We start from the raw sequence: 26,233 nt of genomic DNA on the forward strand, positions 1-26,233 counted from the left end.
TTAAAGATGAGAAAACAAGCAATCAGGGAATGAGAAGACATAACAAGCTACATTTTCAGAACCTCAATGACTGCCAATACTCTAATTAAGATGTACAGAATATTAAACAAGAATGAGCTTCCATATCTATATGTTTAGAGAAATATATTAAAGGAACCAAAAATTATCAAAATTGACCAAGCTGATTTGGAAAATAACAACTAGACATTCTAAAAATGAAAAACATAACTACTTAAATTGGGAACTCAAAGAATAGCAAAAGAAAAGAATAGACACACAAATTAAAAAGAACCAATGATCTAAAAGATAAATCAGGAGAAAAAACAAGACCCAGGATACAGCAACAAGAGACAGAAATAACAAATATGAAAAAGAGGAAAAAGGACAAAGAATGACAATTGAACGGAAGACTCAATATATGTCTAAGCAGAGTTTTATAGAGTTTTAGTTAGAGTTTATAAATAACGAATAGAAGAGAGACAGTATTTGAAGAAATAATGGCAGAGATTTTGTTTTAGAATGCTGAAAGACACTGTTTTTCATATTTAGGGAGCCCAACAAAAATCAAGCAGAACAAATAAAAACAAAACCACATTTATACATCTCATAATAAAACAGCAGAACAACAACAAAAAAAGAAGTCCTTAGAAGCAGATAGATAAAGATAGATTACTTACAAAGGAAAGACAACTGGTTACAACTAATTTTTTCAGCAGCAACACTGGTAGCCAGAAAACAAGAATGATAATTTCAAAATGCCGGGAAGGTATAGTTGAGAAGGAAGAAAAGGAAATACACTGTAAGTTGAAGTCTTTTGCCAACTGACCTTTACTAAAGGTACTTCTAAAGGATATAGTTCAAGAAGGAAAATCATCCTATAGGTCTGTGATGCTAGACTGAATGGAATTAAGGATTGTACAACTCTTTCTTGGTCAATATAGAAAACATAATAATTACAGCAAGATTTATGCAACATCCTTAAACCATTTTTTTATTTTTCCTCTTTCTAACGAAATTATTATGGCTATGTTTTTCACTGCTTTGAGAACTTGGATCTCCTTTGTGTTTCTTTTAGAGGAAATATCAGCCTGTTATTCATCTATTCAGCAAATATTTTCTTAACCTCAAATACTTTATGACAGGTATTATTCTAGGCACTAGGGCTGCATTGGTGATCTAAAACATCCTCAGCTTCGTGGAGCCTACATCTTAGTGAAGAAGACCAGGAACAAATCAATAAAGAGGTACATAACATACCACCAGATTGGGATACATTGTGTGATGAAACATAAAAGCAGTGATGCTGTTTCAGGTGGAGTTCAGGGAAAGACTCTCACAAGAGGTAGCATCTATCAGCAATACGTAATCACATCCACCTCATTCTGAAATTGGGAATCACATATAGATATTCCAAAATTAATTCCTGGAGATCTTGCACCAAGAATCAAGAACAATGAACATATGATCATGATATTTTCCTTATACAACTAGGAACATACGTGCCTGTGCGCATGTTTTCGTGTGTGTATATATGTATGTGTCTGTCCTTATCTCCTTACCTTCCCCATCTACCTTCATCTATTACTATTACTATTACCACTACCACTACTATTACTACTATTACTATTACTCTTACTACTACTACTACTACTACTACTACTACTACTACTACTACTACTATTACTGCTACCACTATTACAACTACTATTACTTACTATCACTGTTACTATTATAGGTCTATAATTCCTTATCTGAGACTCAGAAATCCAAAAGGCTTTGAAAACCAACAATTTTTTCATAACACATATGGAAGAGAACTTAACTCACCTGACCTTTGGTGACAAAACCTGACCTGAACCAATGAACAAAAGGCCTATATAGTGGCCTCTATCTTCCACTCAACAAAGATATCCATAAGCTTTACTGAAAAATAGTAACACATTTTGATTACAGGTTTCATTGAAGATTCACTTATCTTCTTAACTTTCTAATGTTCAAAATTTTCTGAGTTCCTAAATATATCTGGCCCCAAGAGTTTTGAATAAAGGATTATGGCTCTTACAACTACTACAAGCCACAACTATGACTACGGTTGCTGCATGTAGTACAAAACTTTGCCTTTGAGTAGCTCTTTACTTGTTATTCTAAATCATTTTATCATCTCATTAGCCTAAAGGTATATAACTGAAGATAAAACTTTGTACCTAATCCACCTATTGTTTAATGAATACACTTGACTTTTTAACATTTTTTTCTAATCATTTAAAAAGCAAATTACAGCAACTCTAAGTCAATGCAATATTAACAGCCACAGTAATATTCAAAGCCTGTGGCCATCACCCTGAATACCAGCACTTTGTACGTCTATTGGCACTTTCTATATCTACTTATCATTTCTATTGAAATTTTCATTCATATTCAACATCCATGTCTGGTGCATTTTGTTTGATGAAAACAAGCTAATTAGTGCTGAACCTTCTCTAGTTCATAAATTTATTCCTAAGAACATTAAAAGGAAGTCAAGTGAGACATGTTCAGTAACAGATGTTTGCCTTTTTTGGCTGCCTTTTTACAGTTTGTTCTCTTTCATTACTTTTTAAGAAATTTAGTTAATGTTCCCTTTACTAGAGAACAAGCAGCGTACCCTACTTCCCTGTGGGGGGTGGGAGTGAGGGGGAATTCCCCAGGGCAGGCACAGTCTGTTCATTCCCATAACCTAATATCTGCTCAGAAGCTCTCTACATTCCACTTTCATTCTTGCATCCAGGTTTGGGTAACGATCATTTAGTAACAAGCCAGTTTATCTCAAAAAGAATACATATTTCGACTGGAGACTGTCGAACTAGAACAACTGTGGACACTATTATCATGTAGATGGGCCTAGTAACTTCACATATCTTCCCCACTTGAGGCTATCTCAGAATAAAGGGTCAATATGATTGAGAATTTGGTTTGACTCTTTTGGCTTCTACAGTAAAGAAAGCTTCCAAAAGTAAAAATCCAATAATCTTTTATAATAAAAGAAATGAGAATAGATTAAGATTTCTCCATAAAATGAAAATTGATCCAAAAATACAAATTTAAAATTATCTTATTTATTTACCTAACCCTCCACTTTTGAAGTGTTTAGTGTGGGTTGGGAACGTGATGTGGTTTAAATGGTGGTACATTGGCAAATCTAAGCAACATTACAAGCCAAATCTTGCATTCACCAACAGTGCTTTCTTTTAAAACTCTGTGAGAATAGTTGAATGTAAGTCTTGACGGATTCACTGTGTCTATACGTCGCTAACTATCTCTTGCACGGAATACCTCCTTATTTCTCCCAATAAGTATCTAAATTAGAACAACAGAAGGAATTTTTATCCAGAAGGAAATATTCAATAAAATAAAATAAGTGATGGTTATAAAAATACACTTCAGGCCCAGATAACACTGCAGCAAAGCCACATAACTATTAAAATGGGGGTTTTTAACTGCAGCGATGTAAATGTAAACTATATATGTATCTATATATATCAGAGTAAATAGCTACGTATTCTATCACAAATATTCAAAATTTTAATATTTCATAAGAAAAGAAATATGCATTTCAAAATTAAAATGTGAAGGTTGAGGATAATGTATATCAGGCATCACTACTCCTTGTAGTAAAACCAAAACATATAAACAAAATGTAGATAAGAGTAAACAGATGGAATGCTGTTCAAAATGTCAAAGTCACAGTCACTTAGCTGTTAACTCAGGGTCTAAATTAATCCCAAGCCTACCACAGGATTTTCAAAAAGTAACCTGATTTCTACATAAAATGACAAAAAGATTTTAGGGAATCATTTGAGTAAATGGAAAATTTAAATTTAGTAGTTTTGATGACTTGCACTAATTCTTAGAAATATCAGGAAATCAAATCAGATGACCTTTTTTTTATCCAGTGTAGCCCACTAGGAGAGAAAATCACGAGTATGAAAATAGCTACAATACTTCCTCAAACGTTTTGGAGGAGGGAAGGAAAAGAGCAGAAAGAAGAAAGTGTGACATGGGAGAAATAAATGGGAAAAGATGTTTGACATATTAAAAGGTAATTTATTGTTTTTTATTATGTCATAAAATCCTTCAAGTGAATGGCCATAGTCTTCTGACAGTCAAATTTGATTAAGAATTACAAAAAGATATCTAAATTTCCAAGTTAAAAGAAGAGTATCTCCTTGGATTCCCACAATTCTCTTTTACCAACATAGCTCAAGAAAATTCTCCAGAAAAAAAGTGATAAGAAATTTCATGTTAAGATCTAGTTAATCCATTCTATGGTCAATATGATTAAGCTTGTGCGAAGAATAACGGGATATTTGAAATTTCTTGTTTTCATTTCTAAAAAAATCTACAAAACTAATGAATTTTTGGTTTTGTTTATGAGATAAAGCTATAAGAAAGCTAAAAAATATAGCCAGTGACTCTTGTTTTCTCCTCTTGTATGTAGGATGTATTCTCTTAGGGAAGGGGAGCAAGGGGGAAGAGGAAGGAAGACAAATGTCCAGAGGACTGAACCATAGTTTCTTCTCTGAAACACGAAACAATTTATAATGGAACCAATTATTAATTTTTATATTTTGTATTATTTTTTGTATTTTATATTTTGTCTTTGTATTGTTAAGAAGACAAAGTGAATGCCTTCCTTTGAGATAATGGGGCTTTGCTTTTCTCTTCAGTTTCATTTCTTGCCTCTTTCCCTCTTGAATGCTGCACTTCTGCCACCCTGAACTTCCTTCAATGTCTGAAATGCACCCCGGTGTCCCACCTTGGACAACGGCAACCGTTCTCTCCGCTCTACTCCACTATCCCCGAACCCTGTCACCACTCCAACATGCATGCACCCACACGTGCTTGGGCACTCCCTTGCTTTTGCTTCATCCTCATTTTAGACTGGCACCAAATGGCAGAGTTTCTCTGAGGGAAAGCACTGCAACACAGTAAATGAACCACTCACTGAGGAGAGTTTTGCCTTACTGACAACGAACAAATAAAAGATATTTCACGCTCTCCTGTATTTCTAAATATTAGCTGGAAATTAACTACTTATACAAATTTCTGTCAGTATTTGTTTTTATCCTAACTATTTTTAAGAGCACTATTGATAAATACATTAATTTTTGCATCTCAGAATTTTGATAAAGACCAAGGCTGTTTTCCACCTACAGTCCTCCAGGCTGTGGGTTTCAAGATTGCTTCATATATTATCATAAAGGTAGCAAACCTTTTAAAGAAGAATTATGAAATGAAATTGTGGCAATAAAGTTGGAGATAGTGGTCCTTCCTATATTATTGAAATATAATATTATGTTTTTATGTTATACAAGGGATTATATTTAGAGATGCTCACTTACCTAGATAAATACTATCTTTCAAGATAATTAAGGCTATAAATATCTCAGTACTTCAGAGACCATAAAAGGTAGCATGAGTAACTTTTTCTTTAGGGTGTAGTTTCTTTAACTTCATATAAGGAAGTTTTAGGGGGCCATATGCTATTGCTTAAAATAATTGGAAATTCTAATACAGTAAGACTGCAGTTGCAGAAATGAAACATTAAAACTAAAGACACACAACATTATTGAATTATTATTTAATTAGAACTGAAACATATAAGGATACAAAATACTTTAAAAAGAAAACCAAAAATTCAGACTTAAAAGAGACAGTGTTCTTTTAGCCTAAAGAAAGCATATCCACAATGACTTTCTTATTTGAGAAAATTAAAATTTTGATAAGAGTAGCTAAGCTGTAGAGAGTGTTTTGAAAGCAGAATGGATGATATTTTTCTCTCCTCCCACAAAATCAAAGACAGGATTTTCTGTGCCTTGTCTCTGCTCCTCTTTTAACAATGCAGACTTCTACATTCTCAGTTTTCCCAGTTACTTTTTGTCTTCTGGACTGATTGAACAAACTCACATCAAGATTACTTACCACTTCACACCCATTAGGATGGCTATTACCAAGAAAATAGAAAATACAACAAATGTTGATGAGGATGTGGAAAAATTGGAACACTTAGGTATTGCTAGTGGAAATGTAAAATGGTGCAGCCACTGTGGGAAATGATATGATGATTCCTGAAAATGTTAAACATAAGAATACAATATGGTCCAGCAATTGCACTTCTGGGTATATACCCCAAAGAAGTGAAAGCAGGGACTCAATATTTGTAACCGATGTTCACAGTGGCATTATTCACTATATCCAAAAGATGGAAGCAATTCAAGCGTCCATCAACAGATGAACGTATAAACAAAATATAGTATGTATATATATACAATAGAATATTATTCAGCTTTTTAAAAAGCAAATTTTGACACATGCTACAACATGGATGAACCTTGAAGACATTATGCTAAGTGAGATAAACCAGTCACAAAAGGACAAATCAAAATCATAGAGATAGAAAGTACAAAGTTGGTCGCCAGGGGGTGGGGAGGGAAGAATGGGGAAATAGTGTTTAATGGGTACAGAGTTTCAGTTTGGAAAGATGAAAAAGTTCTGGAGATGGACGGTAGTGATGGTTCCATAGCAATGTGGATGTACTTAATGCCACCAAACTGCACACCTAAAAATGGTTTAAAATAGTAAATTTTATGTTGTGTATATTTTCCCACAACAAAAACTAGGGGAAAAAAAGATTACTTACAACTTGGTGTTTGATCCCTTCTAACACTGTAATTATTTTAAAGGATAAACTAAAATGGAATCCAGTGAAAGAAGTGAAAGAAGCCATTTAGACTTTCGATCATGAAAACTGAACATGCAGTGAGCCACAGGAAAGAAATTTGAAGGTTTGAATCTTCCCTCCTCTTATCTATTAACACCCCCCCGACCATATAGTAGGTTTGCAAAGGTGAGATTCAAGCCTCTAACTGGACTGATGTAAAAGGCCTGTTAATGCTCACCCTGTCTCCACTCCAGTCTACTTCAAGCTCTACAGGTGCACATACACAAAGCACCATCTATTATGTCAAAGCCACAGTTAGTAGCCTTCTGCACTCCTAATTTCCCACTCAGCAATGAATAAACACTCTCAGTCTTGCATTCAAAGCTCTCTAGAATCAAGTCTATTCTTGCCAGATGTATTCCCCAGAGAAATATATTTAAATGTACTTCTTCACACAGCTAAGAGCAGTCCCTAAATTGTTAGCGTAAAACAGGGTAGAGCTGGAAGGCTTGGAACCAGTAGCTCATTTTTTCACCTTTACTAGAAGATAATAAAAATAGCCTTCTATGGGTATTATTTTTGTTAAGGACATGTATGCATTAGAAATATAAATCTCGTTAGCTGGAGACAACTGTCTATACTATGATTAATTAATATGTTCTAAAAGTAGTGGATTACAAAGCCTGTTACAATTTCAGGAAACATAATATTCATATAATTTCCTTGTCTAAAACAGGGTTGCAATGACTTAGTTTTAGTAAATTTACTCACAAAGAATTTAGCAACATAAGTTAAATGTGACATAATTCACAAGTTTTGGTTCACAGGAAAATATAAAAACTCAATATTTGTTTTTTTAAAATGACAGATAAAAGGACTATTCAATAGATAGGAAAAATAATTTTTGAACATATTTCCACTGTCTAATGGTATTATAAACTGAATTTTGTCTTCCCAAAATTCATATGTTGAGATTTTAACCCCTAATGTGACTATAGTTGAAGATAGGACCTTTAAAGAGGTAATTAGTGTAAATGAGGTCATAAGGGCAGGACCCTAATTCAATATGACTAGTGTCTTTATAAGAAAACAGAGAGACACCAGGGAAACACACACAGGAAAGGCCATGTGAGGAGAGAGCAAGAAGAAAGCCATCTGCAAGCCAAGGAGAGAGAGGCCTCAGGAGAAACCAGCCCTGCTGGCAGCTTGATCTTGGACTTCTAACCTCCAGGACTGTGAGCAATAAATTTCTGTTGTTTAAGCACCCAGTCTGTGCTATTTTGTTAGAGCAGCCCAAGCACACTAATACAAAGGGAAAGTCAAGAAGAAAAACAATTAGTAATATGAAAAGACAGAGAAAAGATGAGACAGACATATTTACACACAGAACAGAACATATAAGAGATGTAAGAAACCCAGACATATATACAATGTGAAACTCAATTTTACAAAATAGCATTTTGCAATTTTTTAAGAAGTTGTTGTTAAAGACGTCAGAATCACATGAGTTTCTTCTACTATTTACATAGAGACATCTCAGGACTTGCCCTGATGAAAAGAAAAGCCCTGATTCCATTTTTAGGTCAGAGATTCCCAGTTTAGAGAGCCCTCATTCAGAAAACCATTAATGTGTGGTTGTGAAATTGCCCTTGGACTTTTCAGTCCTCTCATTGTCACACCTGTAACAGATGTCTTCATTCTCCATCGGCCTCCATTATATTGTCTTGATAGTCTAGGTACCATTAGAAAATAATTGCTCTCACATTTGGGGCAAACCATTGTGATGATCAGTTTGGCTATTAGTGCTCTTCAAATAAAAATTAACACGCATATTTTGGAGTTAAGGTGCTCAGCAAGATTTACATAAAATATGATAACAGAACTAAAGGATTGCATCAGAAAAAAAAGATAAATTTCAATGGAGAATCATTTTAGAAATGAGATAGGTTCATCATAAAATCACACATGTTATATCAAAATCAATCCAATAATTTGCCAGAAAAATGGTAATTCAAACTTGGTGTCCAGTTTTGCAAATACTTACAGAACAGTAATCCCGAAACACTGTAGATGATCCAGAGACAACAGGCAAACTGGAGTCACCAGGCAAACGAGACGACTTTGTTGACATAATTCCTCTCCAATCATAGAAGGTTTTGTCTGTTACAAGTATCAATGTAGGTTAAAACAATATTTATCCAGGCAAAGCACACCCTGATCATACTGCTTAGTGTTACAAAGAGGAAAGTAAATCACCTTTATGGCCCACTATTCTGTATTAAAATTGTATCTTGTAATCTAATCAGAGAGAGATGAAGAAGTGATAGAATTGCACAGAAAGAGGCTTCAGTTAATTGGCTCCCTCATACAGTAAAGCTCTCGTGTTTTTATTGCATACAGTGTGCCCATCAGAAAATTAATAGGTTCATTCTTTTGACTCTCTTCTCTTCAAGAACATTGACTTCTCTTTTTAAAGGAAGCATAAAGCAAAATCATATTTGTGAATAGCACTTCCAAAAATGAAAGGAAAACTTCTCTCCTTGTCACATAATTACTTTAAAAGAAAGTTCAGAATTATTATGAAGGCATATGTTCTGAAATTGTGAAGTAAATAAAATTATTAAAAGTGTTTAAGGTAAAAAGTCTGAAAGAGCAAAAGGCTAGCCAGCATATGCCCACATATTTCTTCTGTCTCATGGCAGTTGTTATGTGAGATTTCTGAAGAAAACTTATTTTTTAATGATGACGGGGAGATTTAAGATTTATTTGTAGGTTTCTCAGAAGTATTAATAATTTAAAAAAGAGAAAAATTCAGTTAAATCTTGCTATCCAAATGAATCAAACTATTTTCACATTTCCTTCTTTCTAATACTATTCATATACATATATTCCTTCCTGAAACTGAACTGAGTCATCCATGGATCAGTTAATTTCAGAAAAATTTAGAAAAAACTCAGAAGTAATAAATTCTCTCATTTCATTGCTTCAATTTATTTACAGGATTCTAAGATAAGTGTCCTTTAAGGAAGCAAAGTAGCAACATAAAATAATAAAAAAATGTGATGTTATCTCAGATACATCCGAATCAATACACATACACACATCCTACTTCATTTTAATTTTATATGGATTTCTTCCATGTCAGTCCAAAAAGTCTCTACCCTGTATCAAAAAGGCAAAATCTCTAGAACAGGCAACAAAATAAATCATATATTTCAATCACAACTCAAAATGAATAAATGAAATTCTTTAATGGAAGCAAATGCCAATAATGGGGAGATTATAGAGAACTTGAAAATATTAGTATCTGAGAAGAGGATAGCAAAAGAAAGGCCATACATGTTATACTTTAATTGGGGGCTTTTTAAAAACCCAATGGGATATAAAAGGATAGCATGAGTTATTAGAGATGTATAAGCCCCACATTTCTTTCTCTTTTTTTTAAGATTTTATTTTTTCCTTTTTCTCCACAAAGCCCCCCGGTACATAGCTGTATATTCTTCATTGTGGGTCCTTCTAGTTGTGACATGTGGGACGCTGCCTCAGCGTGGTTTGATGAGCAGTGCCATGTCCGCCCCCAGGATTCAAACCAACGAAACACTGGGCCGCCAGCAGCGGAGCGCATGAACTTAACCACTCGGCCACAGGGCCTGCCCCAAGCCCCACATTTCTAATGGAGCTTTTTTGGCTAATCTGAAGTATTCCTCAACTCACTAGCACTATCCCTGGCCCACCCACTTCCCTTAATGATTTCTACAGAAGGTGTTCTCACATATTTCAAATAATTGGGCTTTTCCTTCCAACCTCCTTCTTAAATTTGTAAACTCTTTCAAGGTAAGGACAATATCTTACCTGGAATTGCTCTGTGCTTCTGGTTCATGAGCAATGTGATTAAGGTAGCTATGTAAACACTGGTGAACAAGAATTAGCCTCATGAGGTTAAATCTCACAGGCAAAAGGGAATCTTTCTGACCACTGAAGAGCCCAATCCAAAATGAAACTAAATGCCATATAACTTATTTTTCCAAGACAGTTCAGAACATTTCAAATATTTTATCTTGTTTACCCACAAAACAGACTCATGTAGTCAAGAAAGGCGTGCATTATTTTCTCCAGCACATAGGTATCACACTAGAAAATATAGCTATAACTTTTCCACTTCAGGAAGCAGTAAAGCCTCCACTAAAATCCTCAAGGTAATCATTCACACACTGATGTATGCTAATGACTCCTCCTCAGAAGCCAGGTGCAGAAGGTGACATGCAACAAATTCCCATTTATTCCACAAAGTCAGTCGAAAGTTATAAGCTGATAGTTTGAAGACCAAAGTCATATATCAGACTAAATCTCCACACACTCTTCACGGAGCCAACAATCTTCACAGATAATGCCACAGAGAAATGAAAATTCTGATTTCTAGGGGTGTGTGTATTGTGTGTGTGTGAGGGAGAGAGAGAGCGCAAGAGTAGGCTGTCTATTGATAGGTGAAAAAATAAGAAATCTTCTCAGTAACTCCATTTTATCAGCCAGCAGGATAGAATAGCATACTCTGAGATTAAACAAATCTGGGGAAGATGCAGTATCAAGATTTGGAAAGAAACCAAAATGGGCCCATCAGGTTAACAAGGAGTTATTAGCTAAATAGAAACTGACTTTGAACACAGAAAAATCTGCTAAATAACTACCCATACTGATGTCTTCCTGCCTTTGCATTTCCTCAATACTTAGACTGTTTTTGAAAAATATTATTATACCACAAGTCGATGTTATTTTCTTTTCTTCTGCATATCTTATTTCCCTATCTAGACTTAAAAGTCTTTCACTTGCTTTGTATTTCCCATAAAACTGAATATAATACCGTGCCCCAAGCATATGTTCAATGTATGCTCCGGCACTGATTTGGCATCAATTGAAAGGCCAATCAGTAAAAGTGTTAAGAGTGAAAGGCCCCATATAATGCAAGTGACATAAATATCTGAAGGAAAGGAAAAGCCTTAAAAACAAGTTTTTAAAATTCTACTCTTTTCCAGGATCAAATAATGTTTCACTAGACCATCTTCCCTCATGTTTCAGCATCATCTTGATGTTTATAATAGTTTTTAAATGCATTTCAGTTGCGGGTGGCTTTTTATTTTATTTCCCATTTTTATTCAAATTTATGTAGTTAACAATGAGCCAATTATTTATGCAGGTGAGAGATATTTCTAAAATCTAATAAGCATAGCTATTTTAGAAACTTAAATTACTCAGATGACTCACAGAAAACTGCTAAGATGGTATACTACGGTGGTAATGCCAGGAGAATGAGGAAAGAAAGCGGGGGGGGGGGGGGGGGGGGGGGGGGGGAGGAAAAATTCCTAGCTAGTTAAAATATTCACCACTTCTGTAATCTTTGTAGTGACAAACATTTCCTACATATGGCAAGTGGATAGATTTGTCAAAGTCACTATCAGCAAAGACCCACAGACAATAGAAGTTCAAACTTTTCAAATACACTGTTTCAGTCAACCTAGAAACCAAACGTTTGCAAGAAACAGTCTATGCAACAGCCTCCAACAGAGCCGAAGAAGTCCAAATTAAAGTGTGATGTATCTTTATGAAGATGTGTTAGAGCCCAAGACACACCACTGGGTTTAGTGGTCCTGTGTCCCCAGAGCCTCTTTTATGCTAAGTTTGTTCTGTTTCCCTTTTATCAATTCCCTTGTATCAATTAATTCTTTGAGTTAATTGCACATGCAGTTTTAATCTGTAGGTAATTACAAACAATTAATAGTTAGGAGACAGAATTAGCAGTTCTTAGTTTGATTATCTATATAATTAAAAGGGGTGGCAAACTAGAGTTGACAAATAGCATCTTAATCACTTGAATAATCAAACCCCAGAAGCTTGCTTGGGCAGCTGAATTCCATCTGTTACATTAGTTCAAATTTTAGAATCAATGATTGAAATGTCCATTTACATCAATTCATATTGTTAATTTATAGTCAAAAATGAACACTATGTATTCAAAAATTACTTAAACTATTTACCTTCTTGTGTTTGTTTATAATGAGCTGTTTCTAAAAAGATTCAATAAAAATGAAGATTCAACAGACTAACTTATATATATCTATTGAATACCAACTAATATTCATGGCTGCCAAATCTTATGTTACAAAACGTCTAAGAAATACAGATAACTCCTTTTGTACTAGGTTTTATTTAACATTTTGTTTAAGTGTATGCTGAGAGACAGCAAGTAAGACACACTTGTAATCCTTTTTCTGGTTATCTGATGGGACCAGTTGTTTGTGGATACAGAGCAAATACTAACAAGCAGGATAAGCTAAAGGTGAGTTAGAAAAATATATGAGAACTTCATTCTGATTAGGATACGATACAACACAGAACAGTGGCATCACTGGTGCATGCTATCTTTCTGAAGAGCCAGGTATTTGAACGTTTGGCAGATACTTCCAAGGCAATAGTGAATAAAAAATGTTCAAAAAGAATCATGATTCCTGGTTCAGTACGGCTTCTAACCTTCAGCTGCGAGGTAGCCTCTTTTACAGCCTCACTAAAATACTGTAATGGATAAAGGGAAAGATGAAAATCTCAAGGTCACAAAAAATTAAGTTTAACCATTCACCAATTTGCAGATGAGAGAAAAATTTCTTTAATTAGGATGATGCAAGTGAATTGAAGAAAGCAATTAGTGACCATTATATAAAAATAAAACCCCTAGTCCATCTGAAAGATATTAGAAAGAGCCTTCATAGTTCCCAAGAAAAAAAAAATGAAGAAAGAAGAACAAAAAAACATCTCCCTACAATGTGGATGCTACTTTTGAAGGACCACTTACCTCTCCATACTCTCATCTATCGAAATCCACTTGAACACAACAACTTCAAGAAAACAACTAGGAAAGGAAGTAATCCTCACTGTAGCACCAGAATTTGACAGAATCCTACTGTAAGGCAAGAGCTCTGTGCAGAGGGTGAGACTGGCAGGTCTTGGTAACAATGCATAATGGAGATTGTAATTTTCTCTCTATCTGTAATCATTTGTTTTGCATAGATCTATTTTTCCTTATTCAGGGTTGAGTAAACATATTGGGGCCTACATTAATCATGGCAATAATTGTTGAAGATCTAGATTGCTAAATACTTTACATACATTACCTGTTCTAATCTGCACAATAACCCTATGAGATGGATGCTGAGTTTAGCCCCAGTTTAACAGAAGAGAAAATAAATTAATTCACTTGCCCAAGTTTAGACAGTAAGTGGTAAGTGGTAGTGTGAACCCAGGTCATTCTGAATTTTAAGCCCCTGTGACAGTGACACAAGGGGAAAGGTCCCTATGGTAGACTGAAAAATGGCCCCAAAGATACTCACATCTTAATCCCTGGAACCTGTAAATGTTAGTTTATATGGCAAAAGGGACTTGGCAGATATGATTACAATAAGAATCTTGAGAGAGGGAGATTATCCTGGCAGTCTCTACACGTACTCACAAGTGTCCTTACAGGAGGGAGATTTGACTACAGAAGAGGAGAAGGAAATGTGATGACAGAACCAAGAGCTTGCAGTGATTTGAGAAAGGGGTCATGAGCCAAGGAATGCCAGCAACTTTCAGAAGCTACCAAGCAATGAAACAGATTCCTCCCTATAGAGTCTCAAGAAGCAATCAGTTCTGCGGACATCTTGATTGTGTCCAGTGAAACTGATTTCGGATTTCTGACCTCTAGAAGTCTAAGAGAATAAATATGTGTGGGTTTAAGCTGCCAAGTTTGTGGTACATTGTTAGAGCACCCATGGGAGACTAATGCAGTCTGCAATTCTGAAAATCTAGCGAAAGAGTTTAAGTCTAAAAATATTCTACTAGACCCTGAAGAAAATTTTGGAAATGTGTTGGCATTCTCACTATATTAGAACATGCCAAGTCTTTAAAATAGAGGCCAAAAACAATAAGAAAATAAAGTAAGACTTTAAAAAATAATAATATTTGTAAGGTAAATAAAAATGCAAATGAGTGTTTTTAAAAGGCAAGAAATACAAGGAAACCAACAACATAACGGCAGAATTAAAATGTACTTCAGAGTTACTAGGGGTGTAAGAGACAGTGCAGAATACCAAACGACTGGATTTGGCAAGCTCCTAGAATGCAGAAGAAAAGAATCCAAAGATGAAAATTATGAGAGAGAAGATTATAGATTAAAGAGGACAAAAAATAAATGCCCATCAAAGGAATCATACACATTACTGGAGACGAAGCCAGAATAATCAGACATGAAGAAAACATCCACTTTTGAATAACAATTTCCTGAGAGGAAAAAAACAAGTGAATCTTCTGAGTATTAGGGCTCACTGCATTTTAGGAAAAATTAATTAAAAGAGATTTGTATACAAATATACAAAAAAATGTATATTCTGTAAAATTACAAGAATAAAGAAAATTTAAAGTACAAGAATAAAGAAAAATTCACATATATTTATAAAGAAAAAAATCTCAAAGGTGTAAAACAGATTTTTCTCAGATTTCTTCTGTGAAACAACAAAAGAACCAATAAATAATAGAACACCACCAACAGAATTTCTAGTCAGAAGCAAAGTTGTGAAACAAAATTTTATAACCAAATTGTCTTCAATGTATAAAGGCCTGGAAAAAAAATCATTCTCAAGTATACTAATGTACTAAAAATCTATTCAAAAAAGTCATATGTTGTCTAAATACATAAACAAGAAAACACTTATGTGAAGACCAAGACATGACTCAAAATTAAGGACAGAAGAACTTAGAAATCATGGTATAAGAGTACCAGCAATTTTTCCCGTAACCAGTGTACTCAATTCTGGTAGGATCACATGTAGTCATGTAGATTCTATAGTTCCGATGTAAAGCTTGGTCCTGCTAGGGTTTACCTCAGTTTCTTTTCTGCTTATTCTACTTTCCCAGGAACCAAACAATTTGTTTCCTAGGGTATAACTTGAAGTCAGGCACAGTTCAAACGAAATGCGCTTTTAAATGGAATCTGGTTCTATGATTATCAAAAACAATAACCAACAACCAATGTTGTTATGTCATGCATTTACAATGGCGAAACATTCAGAACATATACCCAGAGACCCAGTAAACAAGACAAGCATAACAAAGAACAATATAATGGCTATACTCATTTTCACGGAACTTAAATAATGACTTTTCTCCTTTTTGGAAACTCAAATTGAATCACCTGAATCATGACATCACCCCTCCTGTAACACCTTCCAAGTGTTCCCATGGGGCTCTGCAGTTTAAGGAAAAAACGTATCTGGAAAATAGACTATAGGAAACACACCAGAATTTGACAATGAGTATCTCTAGGTGTTGGAATACCAAAGAATGTTTTTTGGGTTTTTTCGTGACAGTGTTCTGTATTTTCCAAATTTTCTGCAATTCATTATAACTAATCGCAATTTTAGAGAAAACACATTTAAAATAAGGCTATATAACTTTAGGTAAAAATTACGTTAAAAAATATGAACAAAAGCAAAGTCCGGAGAAAGCATCACAGAACTTTAGAAACGTTCACCTATAGGGAGGCATTAGATTGACACTAAATTTTACTCCTTTTATTCTAATGAGAACATTTTGTGTTTATAAAGGAGAAAATACAATTTGTTTAAAGTTTTTTAACAAACATGCATACAAAAATAAATATTCCCTTTAAACTTGCCCTCAATGACCACTACACTTTTTTTTGGCAGTGGGGGGAGGGGCGGGAGACAACATATTTCAAGAGTCCAAACTGATATTCCCCTCCCAGGAAGTAACAGAGACAGTCTGCTGTGTCGTAGCAGATTTGCAAAACTTTGATTTCAGTCTTAGAAAGTACAGACTGTTGATTAAAGAAAGCAAGAGCCCAGATACCAGGTCTGTCACAGATTTACTCCAGCAATGCAGGGGCAGCTATCAGAACACGTGATCTGAAAATAACGTCTTAACGACAGCTCACCTGTCATCTTTGCCAAGAAGCACTCTGACAAATACAGCTCAACTCCAGGAGGGCAAGGACAATGTCCAGTGTACTATTTTATCCTCCACACAACCACAATGCCTGGTATGGATTATGTGCTAATAGTTTTGAACAAAAGAATGTTAAAGTGAACTGGATGATGTTTGTTTTATACGTGACAGTGACGTCATTAGTTTCTAGGCAAAACAAGACTGAGGTTCTGGGGAAAAGTGGATATTGGGTAATAATTCAACGGGAGTGTTCTTAGTGGACTCCCCCGCAAAAGGAAGCAACAATTAACTAGTCTTTTGTTTGTCACACATAATTCTAAAATATTTTTAAAAATTAACTCTTCCAGGTTTATTATATATTGATGTTTCGACCATATGGATCTCACCTATTTTAGTCAAGGTTTTGGTGCTTGCACTCATACATACTTGGTGAAAACAAAAATTTGAAAAGACTTATGAGAAAGCAATTTGCCAGGAGGAGAATTCTTTTAAATATTTTTGATGTAATATCAATTTCTAGGAATCTTTCATAAGGAAATAACATGAAATATGCCGAGTCAATAACAAAGATGTTATTGCAGCATTATTTATAATAATTGTGCAGAAAAGAGTTAACAGCAAATTTGAGACTGCTATTCTTAGAAAGACATGCTGACAAGGTTGACCCTTAGCTGGCATCTGAAAACTTGGCAGGTAAACAGTTCCCTACACTGATGTAAAACTTTCTCTAAAAGGTAAGAGTATCTCACTATACCTAGACTATTTATACAAACAATATGGTTTATGCTGAACACCTGCTTTCCCTCTGGAATTCTGGAATGTTGATACATGCTAAGCAGAGGGTGCCTATGTGACCATTCCCTGATAAAAAGTTTGGATACTGGGCCTCTAATGAGCATCCCCAATATACAATACCTCAAACACATCATGACTCATTGCTGGAGGAATTAAGTGCATCCGTGTGACTCCACTGGACGAGGACTCTTGGAAGCTTGATGCTGGTTTCCTCTGGACTTCACTCCCTGTGCCTTTTTCCTTTGCTGATTTTGCTTTATATCATTTCACTATAATAAACCTTAGCTGTGAATGTGACTATATACTGAGTTCCATGAGTCATCCTAGCAAATCCCCGAACCTGGGGGTTGTCTTTGGAGCCCCCAACACAATAATAAAATTGGAAATAACATAAATGCCCAGTAATGAGATACTGGTTAAGTAAATTATAGTACATCCATGCATTGGATTATTTTTCAACAACAAAAATTATACTTATGAAGTTTGTTTTGTTTTGTTTTGTTTTTGAGGAAGATTAGCCCTGAGCTAACTGCTACCAATCCTCCTCTTTTTGCTGAGGAAGACTGGCCCTGAGCTAACATCCATGCCCGTCTTCCTCTACTTTATATGTGGGACACCTACCACAGCATGGCTTGCCAAGTAGTGCCATGTCTGCACCCAGGATCCAAACTGGTGAAACCCGGGCCGCCGAGAAGCAGAACATGTCAACTTAACCGCTGTGCCACTGGGCTGGCCCCTACTTATGAAGTTTTTTACATTATACTATAGAAAACTGAAAATATTATATACTTTATTCTTTTAATTATGAGCAAAAAAAATCCATAAACAAAAGGACTAAACAAAAACATATCAAAATGCTGAAAGTGATGTCTTCTTGTCTGATCGAATTTTTATCTGTATTCCATTCTTTTCTTTTGTTCTGAATGGGCTGAACGCGAAGTTCATGAAGCCTAAGTACCACACTCACAAACAGCCAGCGTTTGAGGAAAGCTATTCTAATGGCTTTTACCTCATACTAGTTGTCATAGGACCTAACCCATGGTTTATTTGTGAAACTAGACTTGCTGCCTGAGCTTTAGGGGACTGGATTAGAAAACAGTAGCCCATGAGCCTGAAAAAAGCTCATATGAGCTGGACTTGAGGGAATAAGAACATGGAACATGTTTGGCTCAAACTCAGACCAGTTTGGTCTCTACACCACAAGGAAACAATCTGGCACAATCAAATCTTATATTTTAACAGTTTAAATGCTAAATGATTGAACAGTAGCAGGTTATGTTAGCTGAGAAGGTTAAGCAAAGAGTTCTCCACTTCTCTCTAAAGCAGGCTGACAATCCCAGTATTGGGAAATCTGGAACCTGGAATGACTGTGTGGTTGAGGGAATGACTTTCCAAGATGCCTTCACATATATGCTCCATCACTAAAGGAAATATGTGCTTGCCACTCTCTTTCAGTTATAAGGAGTCTGACCTGAATATTTGGATTTCCAGAAGTTCTATAACAGAGATATATTTGCTTTGTAATGTGAAACAAAGGAAATATGTGCTTGCCACTCTCAGTTATAAGGAGTCTGACCTGAATATTTGGATTTCCAGAAGTTCTATAACAGAGATATATTTGCTTTGTAATGTGAAACAATGATTAAGCTTTAGAAAACAAAAACTATCTACAAAATGTTTAGTCACAAATCTTCGGTATTTTATTTATTCACAGGTTAGTATGAGCTAGAATTATTGTACAAATTCCGGAATGAGCTGGCCTTTTTAGAAAACATAAACAAGAATCTAATCCCCTAAGAAAAATTGTTAATTTTCAGTTATTTCCATCTGCCTTTGATGATTGGCCTGTCAGAAGATTGAAGTTCATTAATGTATCATTATGTTTAGTAAGAGCTCATTAAAGCAATACATTCAAGGGAGGAAAAAAGATTCTGGTGACAAAAGCCAAAGGATAATTATGGAACAGAATTTGAGCCCTGCTTTTGTCTGTATGTTTATTCCAAATGTTTCACTCTATTCTTTTCCACTATCCTAGTCACACCTAGGAGAGAGCGAGCTTTGACACCTTACAACATATAGACCATATACGATTGGTGGGAACTTAAGTAAATTGCAGGCAGAGTCTTGTAGAGAATTAAATTAAAATTCATGTAAGTACAAAGAGATTCACAAAACCCAAGTCTATTTGCTACAACAAATATCACACATAAATATAACAAACAAGATTAGTGAAATAAGCTAACAGTGAGTACTTTCATTATTATGATTAACATTTACAACTATTGGGTTTAAAGATTAGCCAATTTCTACCTGGCCTTTTCAGTCCTTTCAAACATCATCAGAAAGAAAGCAAAGATGAAACATAAATCAATGGTTCTACGTGTTATAAATACAAGTAAAAGTCTAAGTTCTGAGTGGATGATGAAAATTCTGGATATTAATATGTTAAATATCATCTATGGAGCTCCGTAGCCATGTGGATCCTGTTCCCATTATCACTAATAAATGAAAATTGACGGTACTAATAAAATATTTCACAGATGCTCTGTCTTCTTCCTCCTACACACCAACAGATCAAATTCAACAAAATTTGGTTCTTTTGAGAAACATAATATGTATTATTTTAGCAGCAACTTCAAAAATAATTGAAGACAAAATTAAATTCATTTCTTAATTTACCTTACTGGTTTTACTAACTACTATGTCCATATACGAATCTTTCTTCTGGTTAAAGTGCTTTACTTGCCTTAAGCTCAAAGAGCATTGAAGTCTATCTCCATTCATTTGCCTATGCTGTGCTCTCCACCTACGATGGTTAATTTTATGTGTAGACTTATACAAGACACAATGCCTAGATGTTTGGTCAAACATGTCTAGATGTTGCTGTGAAGGTACTTTTTGGATGATATTAACATTTAAATCTGCTTTGAGTAAAGCAGATCGCTCACCATAATGTGGGTGGGCCTTATCCAATCAGTAGAAGGCCTTGATCAAAAGACTGACCTCCCCTGAAGAAGAGAGAATTCTGTCAGCAGATTGCCTGCAGATCTGAGCTGCAACATTAACCCTTCCCTGGGTTCCAACCTGCCAGCCTGCCTTTTATGCCAATTTCATAAAATAATTGGAGAAACAGAGGGAAATCCAGACAGATGATGGATAAATAGACAGAAAGATAGATAGATAGATTAGATACATACATACACACATGTACACACAGAGAAATAGAGAGAGAGTTCCTATTAGTCCTGTTTCTCTGGAGAACCCTAACTACTACATCACCATAACACATCTTAACCAGTCTCCACCTTCCCAAAACACACCCAACCTTCAAGGCCAAGCAAGCGGTAACTTCATCATCTTTTTCTCTCCACTCATAAAAATATATCAGAATTCAAAAGAATATGAATGGAAGGATTATAAAGATATCCCTGAATCCATTCTAATTATTAAAAAGTTAAATAATTTTCAAAATCTTGTCTTTTCAATATTAAGAAAAATATGCTTGCAGTCAAATCACTGATATGATACACCAATATGAATGGTCATGGAGGCTGAGAACTACTCTTCTCCATTACTGGGACAGAACACAAGTCATCGCCTTGTATTGTCGGGTACCTTTTCTTGTGTTTTAACTCAGCCACAAGACTATAAATTCTTTATAAGACATGATTGATGCCTAAAATTAATTTGTATTCCTATTCACCTGGCAGTGCATTTTGTATGGTCAGTTTTCAAAAAGTTTAAAAAAAAGACTTTAACCAACATTTCTTTGCCTTCAAAATTCAGACAACTTCTTCATTTTCATTATGAAATTGTACATTATGAAATGTATGAAATTCATTATACCAAATGTCTTTATCCTTGTAAAAGATGGAAGCAAAAAAGATATAATAATTCCATCTCCATCTGAATGAAGGCTCTTATCAAAATATGATGAAAAATGTGGAATTTGAACAATTACTGGATATTAGTTGATATTAGTAAGCTATTATTTTAATTTTAGATGAGATAATATTTTGGTTGTGCTTTAAAAAGAGATACCTTACATTTTATAATACACATTGAAAAATATTTATGGATGTATATCAAGGAATTTGCTTCAAATAATCCAAAAGGAAAAGGTAATTGAGTAGGTACAAAGATGAAATAATACTGGCCATGAGTTCATAATTGTTGAAGTTGGGATAATGGGTACATACGGATGTATTATCCTAGTCTCTTTTCCATAATAAAATGGTTTGTTATCTTTTTTTTGAAAAAATGCATAAACCTTCCCAATGTCAGGAAAAGTTTGAGTTAAACAGGTATTTATCAGGAAAAGAGAGCAGACCACAGAGAAAAACATGAATAACAATACTTTTCTATCTGGCAAGGCCTCCTTTAAACCAAGAGGAATAGAACAGAACAATAAAGTGAAAGGAGGCTTAGCTAAGCAACATCCCAGCCAAGTTCTCACATGGTGGCTTTGCTGAAAATGTTGCAAAATCCTAGGTCAGAATAATCCTCAAGTGGAGCAGAGTATCAGAAATCTGTTTATTCATTCATTGTCTGTCTTCTCCGCTAGAACCTACGCACTATAAGGTCAATGGCTTTGTCTTGTACACCACTGTCTCCCCAACAACAAGCAGAGGACCTAGCACATACAGAAGCTGTTCAATAAACATTTGTCAACTATTCCTGTATATAAAATATGCTGTCTCCTGCCCACTACAAAAGACCATAAATTACTAATTATAGATATTAAACTACTAGGATAAAAACTCATTTCAAAGATTCAAGTTTTAATTATGTATGCTCCTTTCTGGAAATTACTTATCAGTAACATATCTATTTAGCATGTTAAAAATAACTTCTACATACACTATCTATTTTAGCCTCATATTCAATGAGAGGTAGGTAAGACAGGGATTACCACCCCCATTTTAGAAAAAAAAAAAACCTCGAAGCTCAGAATATATGATCTGCTGAGATTCTAACTCTGGTTTTTAACTCACAATCCTTAATTCTTTCAACTGAAGAGTTAACTATCTGTAAGTTCTTTTTAACTTAGGATACTTCTAATTAATCAAGTAATTTCACCCAGGCTTATTAATTCCAGTAGGAAAGGAAACGGATCCTGAGAAGTTAAGCCCAGAGCCAAAGGATGAGAGAGAGAAAATCAAACCCATTTTGTGGGCTTTTAGGTGCAATATTAAAAAATATCATTTCATTATCTTAAAAGATATATAGAGTTGACCTTTCACTTTATAGAAAGTCACAAGAAAAATCTTTCCCACTCCAACAATGAGAACAAGCCAAGTAGTCTATAAAACAATAATTTTTTGAGCCAATCAGAGAGCCAAGGTCATAAGGCAACCTGATGAACTGCAATACAAGGCTGACAATCTCCTCCAAGGAGAGACAGAAGACAGTTCACCTTTGGCAGACCATGGGAGGAAGATATGACCACCAAAGGAGCAAGCGAGAAGCAAGCAGCTGAAATTTCAATAAATCTTTAAAGGCCAAATGTGGACTCACTTGATAGAATAGAATCCTCTGAAGCCCAGACACTCGGGCATCTGCATCCAATCCCCTACTCTTTTCTAAAAGCTTCCACTGAGTGCTGGGAGAAAGTGCTGATGAGAACGATTGCAGTAGGGCAGGAGACCTGAGAGAGTGTCCACTGTGATGCAGGTTTGTGGGTCTAGCCTCGGTCTGGAAGCGCAGCAGAAGAACCTAGACAAGCCTGTCTCCACACCAGGCACCACATTAGTACAAGGTGGTGTTTGGCTGCTGCTGGAAAGAAACCACTCATGACCTTGCCCCTACACCGATACCAGGCAAAAGCTGTCAGCTCCTGGGGAAGTTGCAGGAAACTTAACTTAGTTTATAAAGTCATTATAACCCTGATAGCAAAGCCAGATAAGGATATTACAAGAAAGGAAAATATAGACCAACATTCTTGATGAACATAGATGCAAAAATCCTTAACAAAATATTAGCAAATCAAATCTATCACTACGTATAAAGCATAATATTTCATGATCAATAGCTCAAGAATGTAAAGTTGGTTTCACATACAAAAATTAATCAGTATAATTCACAATAACACAGAGAGAAAAATCAAATAGTCATTTAAATACATGCATAAAAAAACCATCTTACAAAATTCAACATACATTTATGATTTAAAAAAATTTTTACGTTGAACTAGGAAAAAAAGGAAACATCTTAATCACAACAAAGGAAACCTACAAAAAACTATACCTAATATCATACATATCAGATGCCCTCTGCCTCAGATTTGAAACAAGACAGGAGTCTGTAATCACTGCTTCTGTTCAGTATTGTGCTAGAGTTCCTAACCAGTGCAATAAGATAAGACAAAGAGATGGAAGAAGACATATGATTTGTAAAGAAAAAAGTAAATCTACCTTTATTCAGAATGACATGACTGTGTATGTAGAAAATTCTACTGAATCAAAAAGAGCAAGAATAAAACTAGTAAGTGAATTTAGCAATGCGGCAGTGTACAAAGTCAGTTAAAAATCAACTGTATTCTGGGGCTGGCTCCGTGGTTAAGTTCGCACGCTCCACTATGGCGGCCCAGGGTTCGGATCCTGGGCGTGGACACGGCGCCACTCCTCAGGCCACATTGAGCTGGAGTCCCACATCCCACAACTAGAAGGACCTGTAACTAAGATATACAACTGTGTACAGGGGTGGTTGGGGAGATAAAGCAAAAAAAAAAAACAGATTGGCAACAGTTGTTAGCTCAGGTGCCAATCTTTAAAAAAAAAAAAATCAACTGCATTCTGTATAGTAGCATAAACAATTAGAAAAGAAATTAAAAATCAGTGTTATTTGCAATGGCTTCAAAAAAACAAAGTACCAAGGATAAATTTAACAAATAGCATGTAAAAACTTTCTGTAAATATAAAATACATATATATAAAATATTGCTGAGAGATTAAAGAAGACAAATAAACAGAGAAATACACCATGTTCACAGATTGAAGACGATGTTAAGATTGTTGTTCTATATTCCTCAATCGACATATAGATTCAAAGCAATGCCAATTATAATCACAGCCAGCTTTTCTTCTGGAAATTGATAAGACAAGTGAAAAATTGATTTGGAAAAGCAAAGGAACAAGAATAGTTAAAATAATCTTGAAAAGGAACAAAATTGGAGGATATACACCAGACAACTTAAGACTTATAAAGCTATGGTAGTAAGATAATATGGTTTTGGCAAAAGGATATATAAATAGACCAATAAGACAGAGTGAAGAGTTCTGAGAGAGACGTGCACAAATACAATCAAGATTTTTGATGAAGGCACCAAAGTACGTCAATGGAGAAAGAAAAATCTCTTCAACAAATGGTACTACCTTAAATCATACACAAAAATTAATTTGAAATGGATCATAGGTTGAAACATAAAAGCTAACATAACAAAGCTACTAGGAAAAAAATATGTAGTAGTAGATCATAACAACCTTGGGACCAGCAAAGATCTTTTTAAAGAAGACACAGAAAGAATAAGTAAAAAAAGAAAAAATGAAAAATTGAACTTCATCAAAAATAAAACCCTCCGCTGATTAGAAAAGGCAAGGAAAAAAAGGCAAGCTACAGACTATGAGTAAATATTCACAACACATGACAAAGGACCTAAATCCAGAATATATACAGACTCTTACAAATAACAAAAAGACAAATCACTCTATTTTTGAAATGGGCAAAGATACAGACACTTCACAAAAGATATTCAAATGGAAAATATGCACATGGGAAAGTGCTCAGCATCATTAGTCATCAGGCAAGGGAATGCAAATTGAAACTCCAATGAGCTACCCCCACTGCAATGGCTAAAATGAAAGAGATTGACAACAACAAATGTAGAAGAATGTGGAGCAACTGGAACACTTATGCAAAGCTAATGAGAATGCACAATGGTACCACCACCTTAGAAAACTCCTGTTTCTTAAATAGTTAAACATAGATCTATGCTGTGACCCCAGGATTCTGCATTCAGGTATTAATCCAGGCAAAACAAAAACATATGCCCACACAAACACGTGTACACAAATGTTAGTGGAAGCTTTATTTACAATACCTAAAAAGTGGTAACAATTCAGATTTCCATTAACAGGAGAATGGATAGATGCACTGTGGTATTGTCAAACAGAATACTACTTGGCCATAAAAATAAGGAACTAGTGATACATGCAACAACATGGATAAACCTCAAAAATATTACACTAAATAAAATGTCAGATGAGAAAACATACATACTATAAGATTCCAGTTATATGAAATTCCTAAATTGGCAAAACTGAACTATGACAATAGAACTTAAATCAGTGTCTACCCCTAGAGGTGAAGAGTTGGGCAGGGGTAGGTTGAGAAGTGGCAGACTGGAACTGTCTGAAGTGATAGAAATGCTGTCTTGATATTTGCTCCTCTAAACTGACTGAATGGTGCATATGAGAGATGAGCATTTCAATAAATATAAATTACATTTGAATAAAAAATAAAAAATATTCTATCTTCTATTAGTATTTTCACATAAGCAATTTATATTATTCACGCTATGATGCCAAATCAAATTTGAGTTATAGTCCTAAAAGGTTAAAAGCTCCTCCCAAATATTTTAAAGGTACTTCCTGATTTAAAATTCATCTTTAGAATAAATAATTCACAAAACAAATTAGAGCATTTCAAAATCTATATAGCCAGGTATCTGGGAATAAGCTCTTGTTCTTTCAC

At 34.9% G+C, this 26,233-nt stretch overlaps 1 protein-coding gene across 1 annotated transcript in view; it reads right to left on the reverse strand.

Moving 5' to 3' along the window:
• Positions 1-26,233, reverse strand: part of IQCM (IQ motif containing M) — a 421,264-nt gene that overhangs the window by 229,114 nt on the left and 165,917 nt on the right. The window contains exon 7 of the mRNA XM_070504871.1: positions 8,745-8,860. Within this exon, the coding sequence (XP_070360972.1) occupies positions 8,745-8,860 (116 nt within the window). The remainder of the gene's footprint in view (positions 1-8,744; positions 8,861-26,233) is intronic.

The sequence above is a fragment of the Equus asinus genome, chromosome 3 (genome assembly GCF_041296235.1).
Source record: "Equus asinus isolate D_3611 breed Donkey chromosome 3, EquAss-T2T_v2, whole genome shotgun sequence".
NCBI lineage: Eukaryota > Metazoa > Chordata > Mammalia > Perissodactyla > Equidae > Equus > Equus asinus.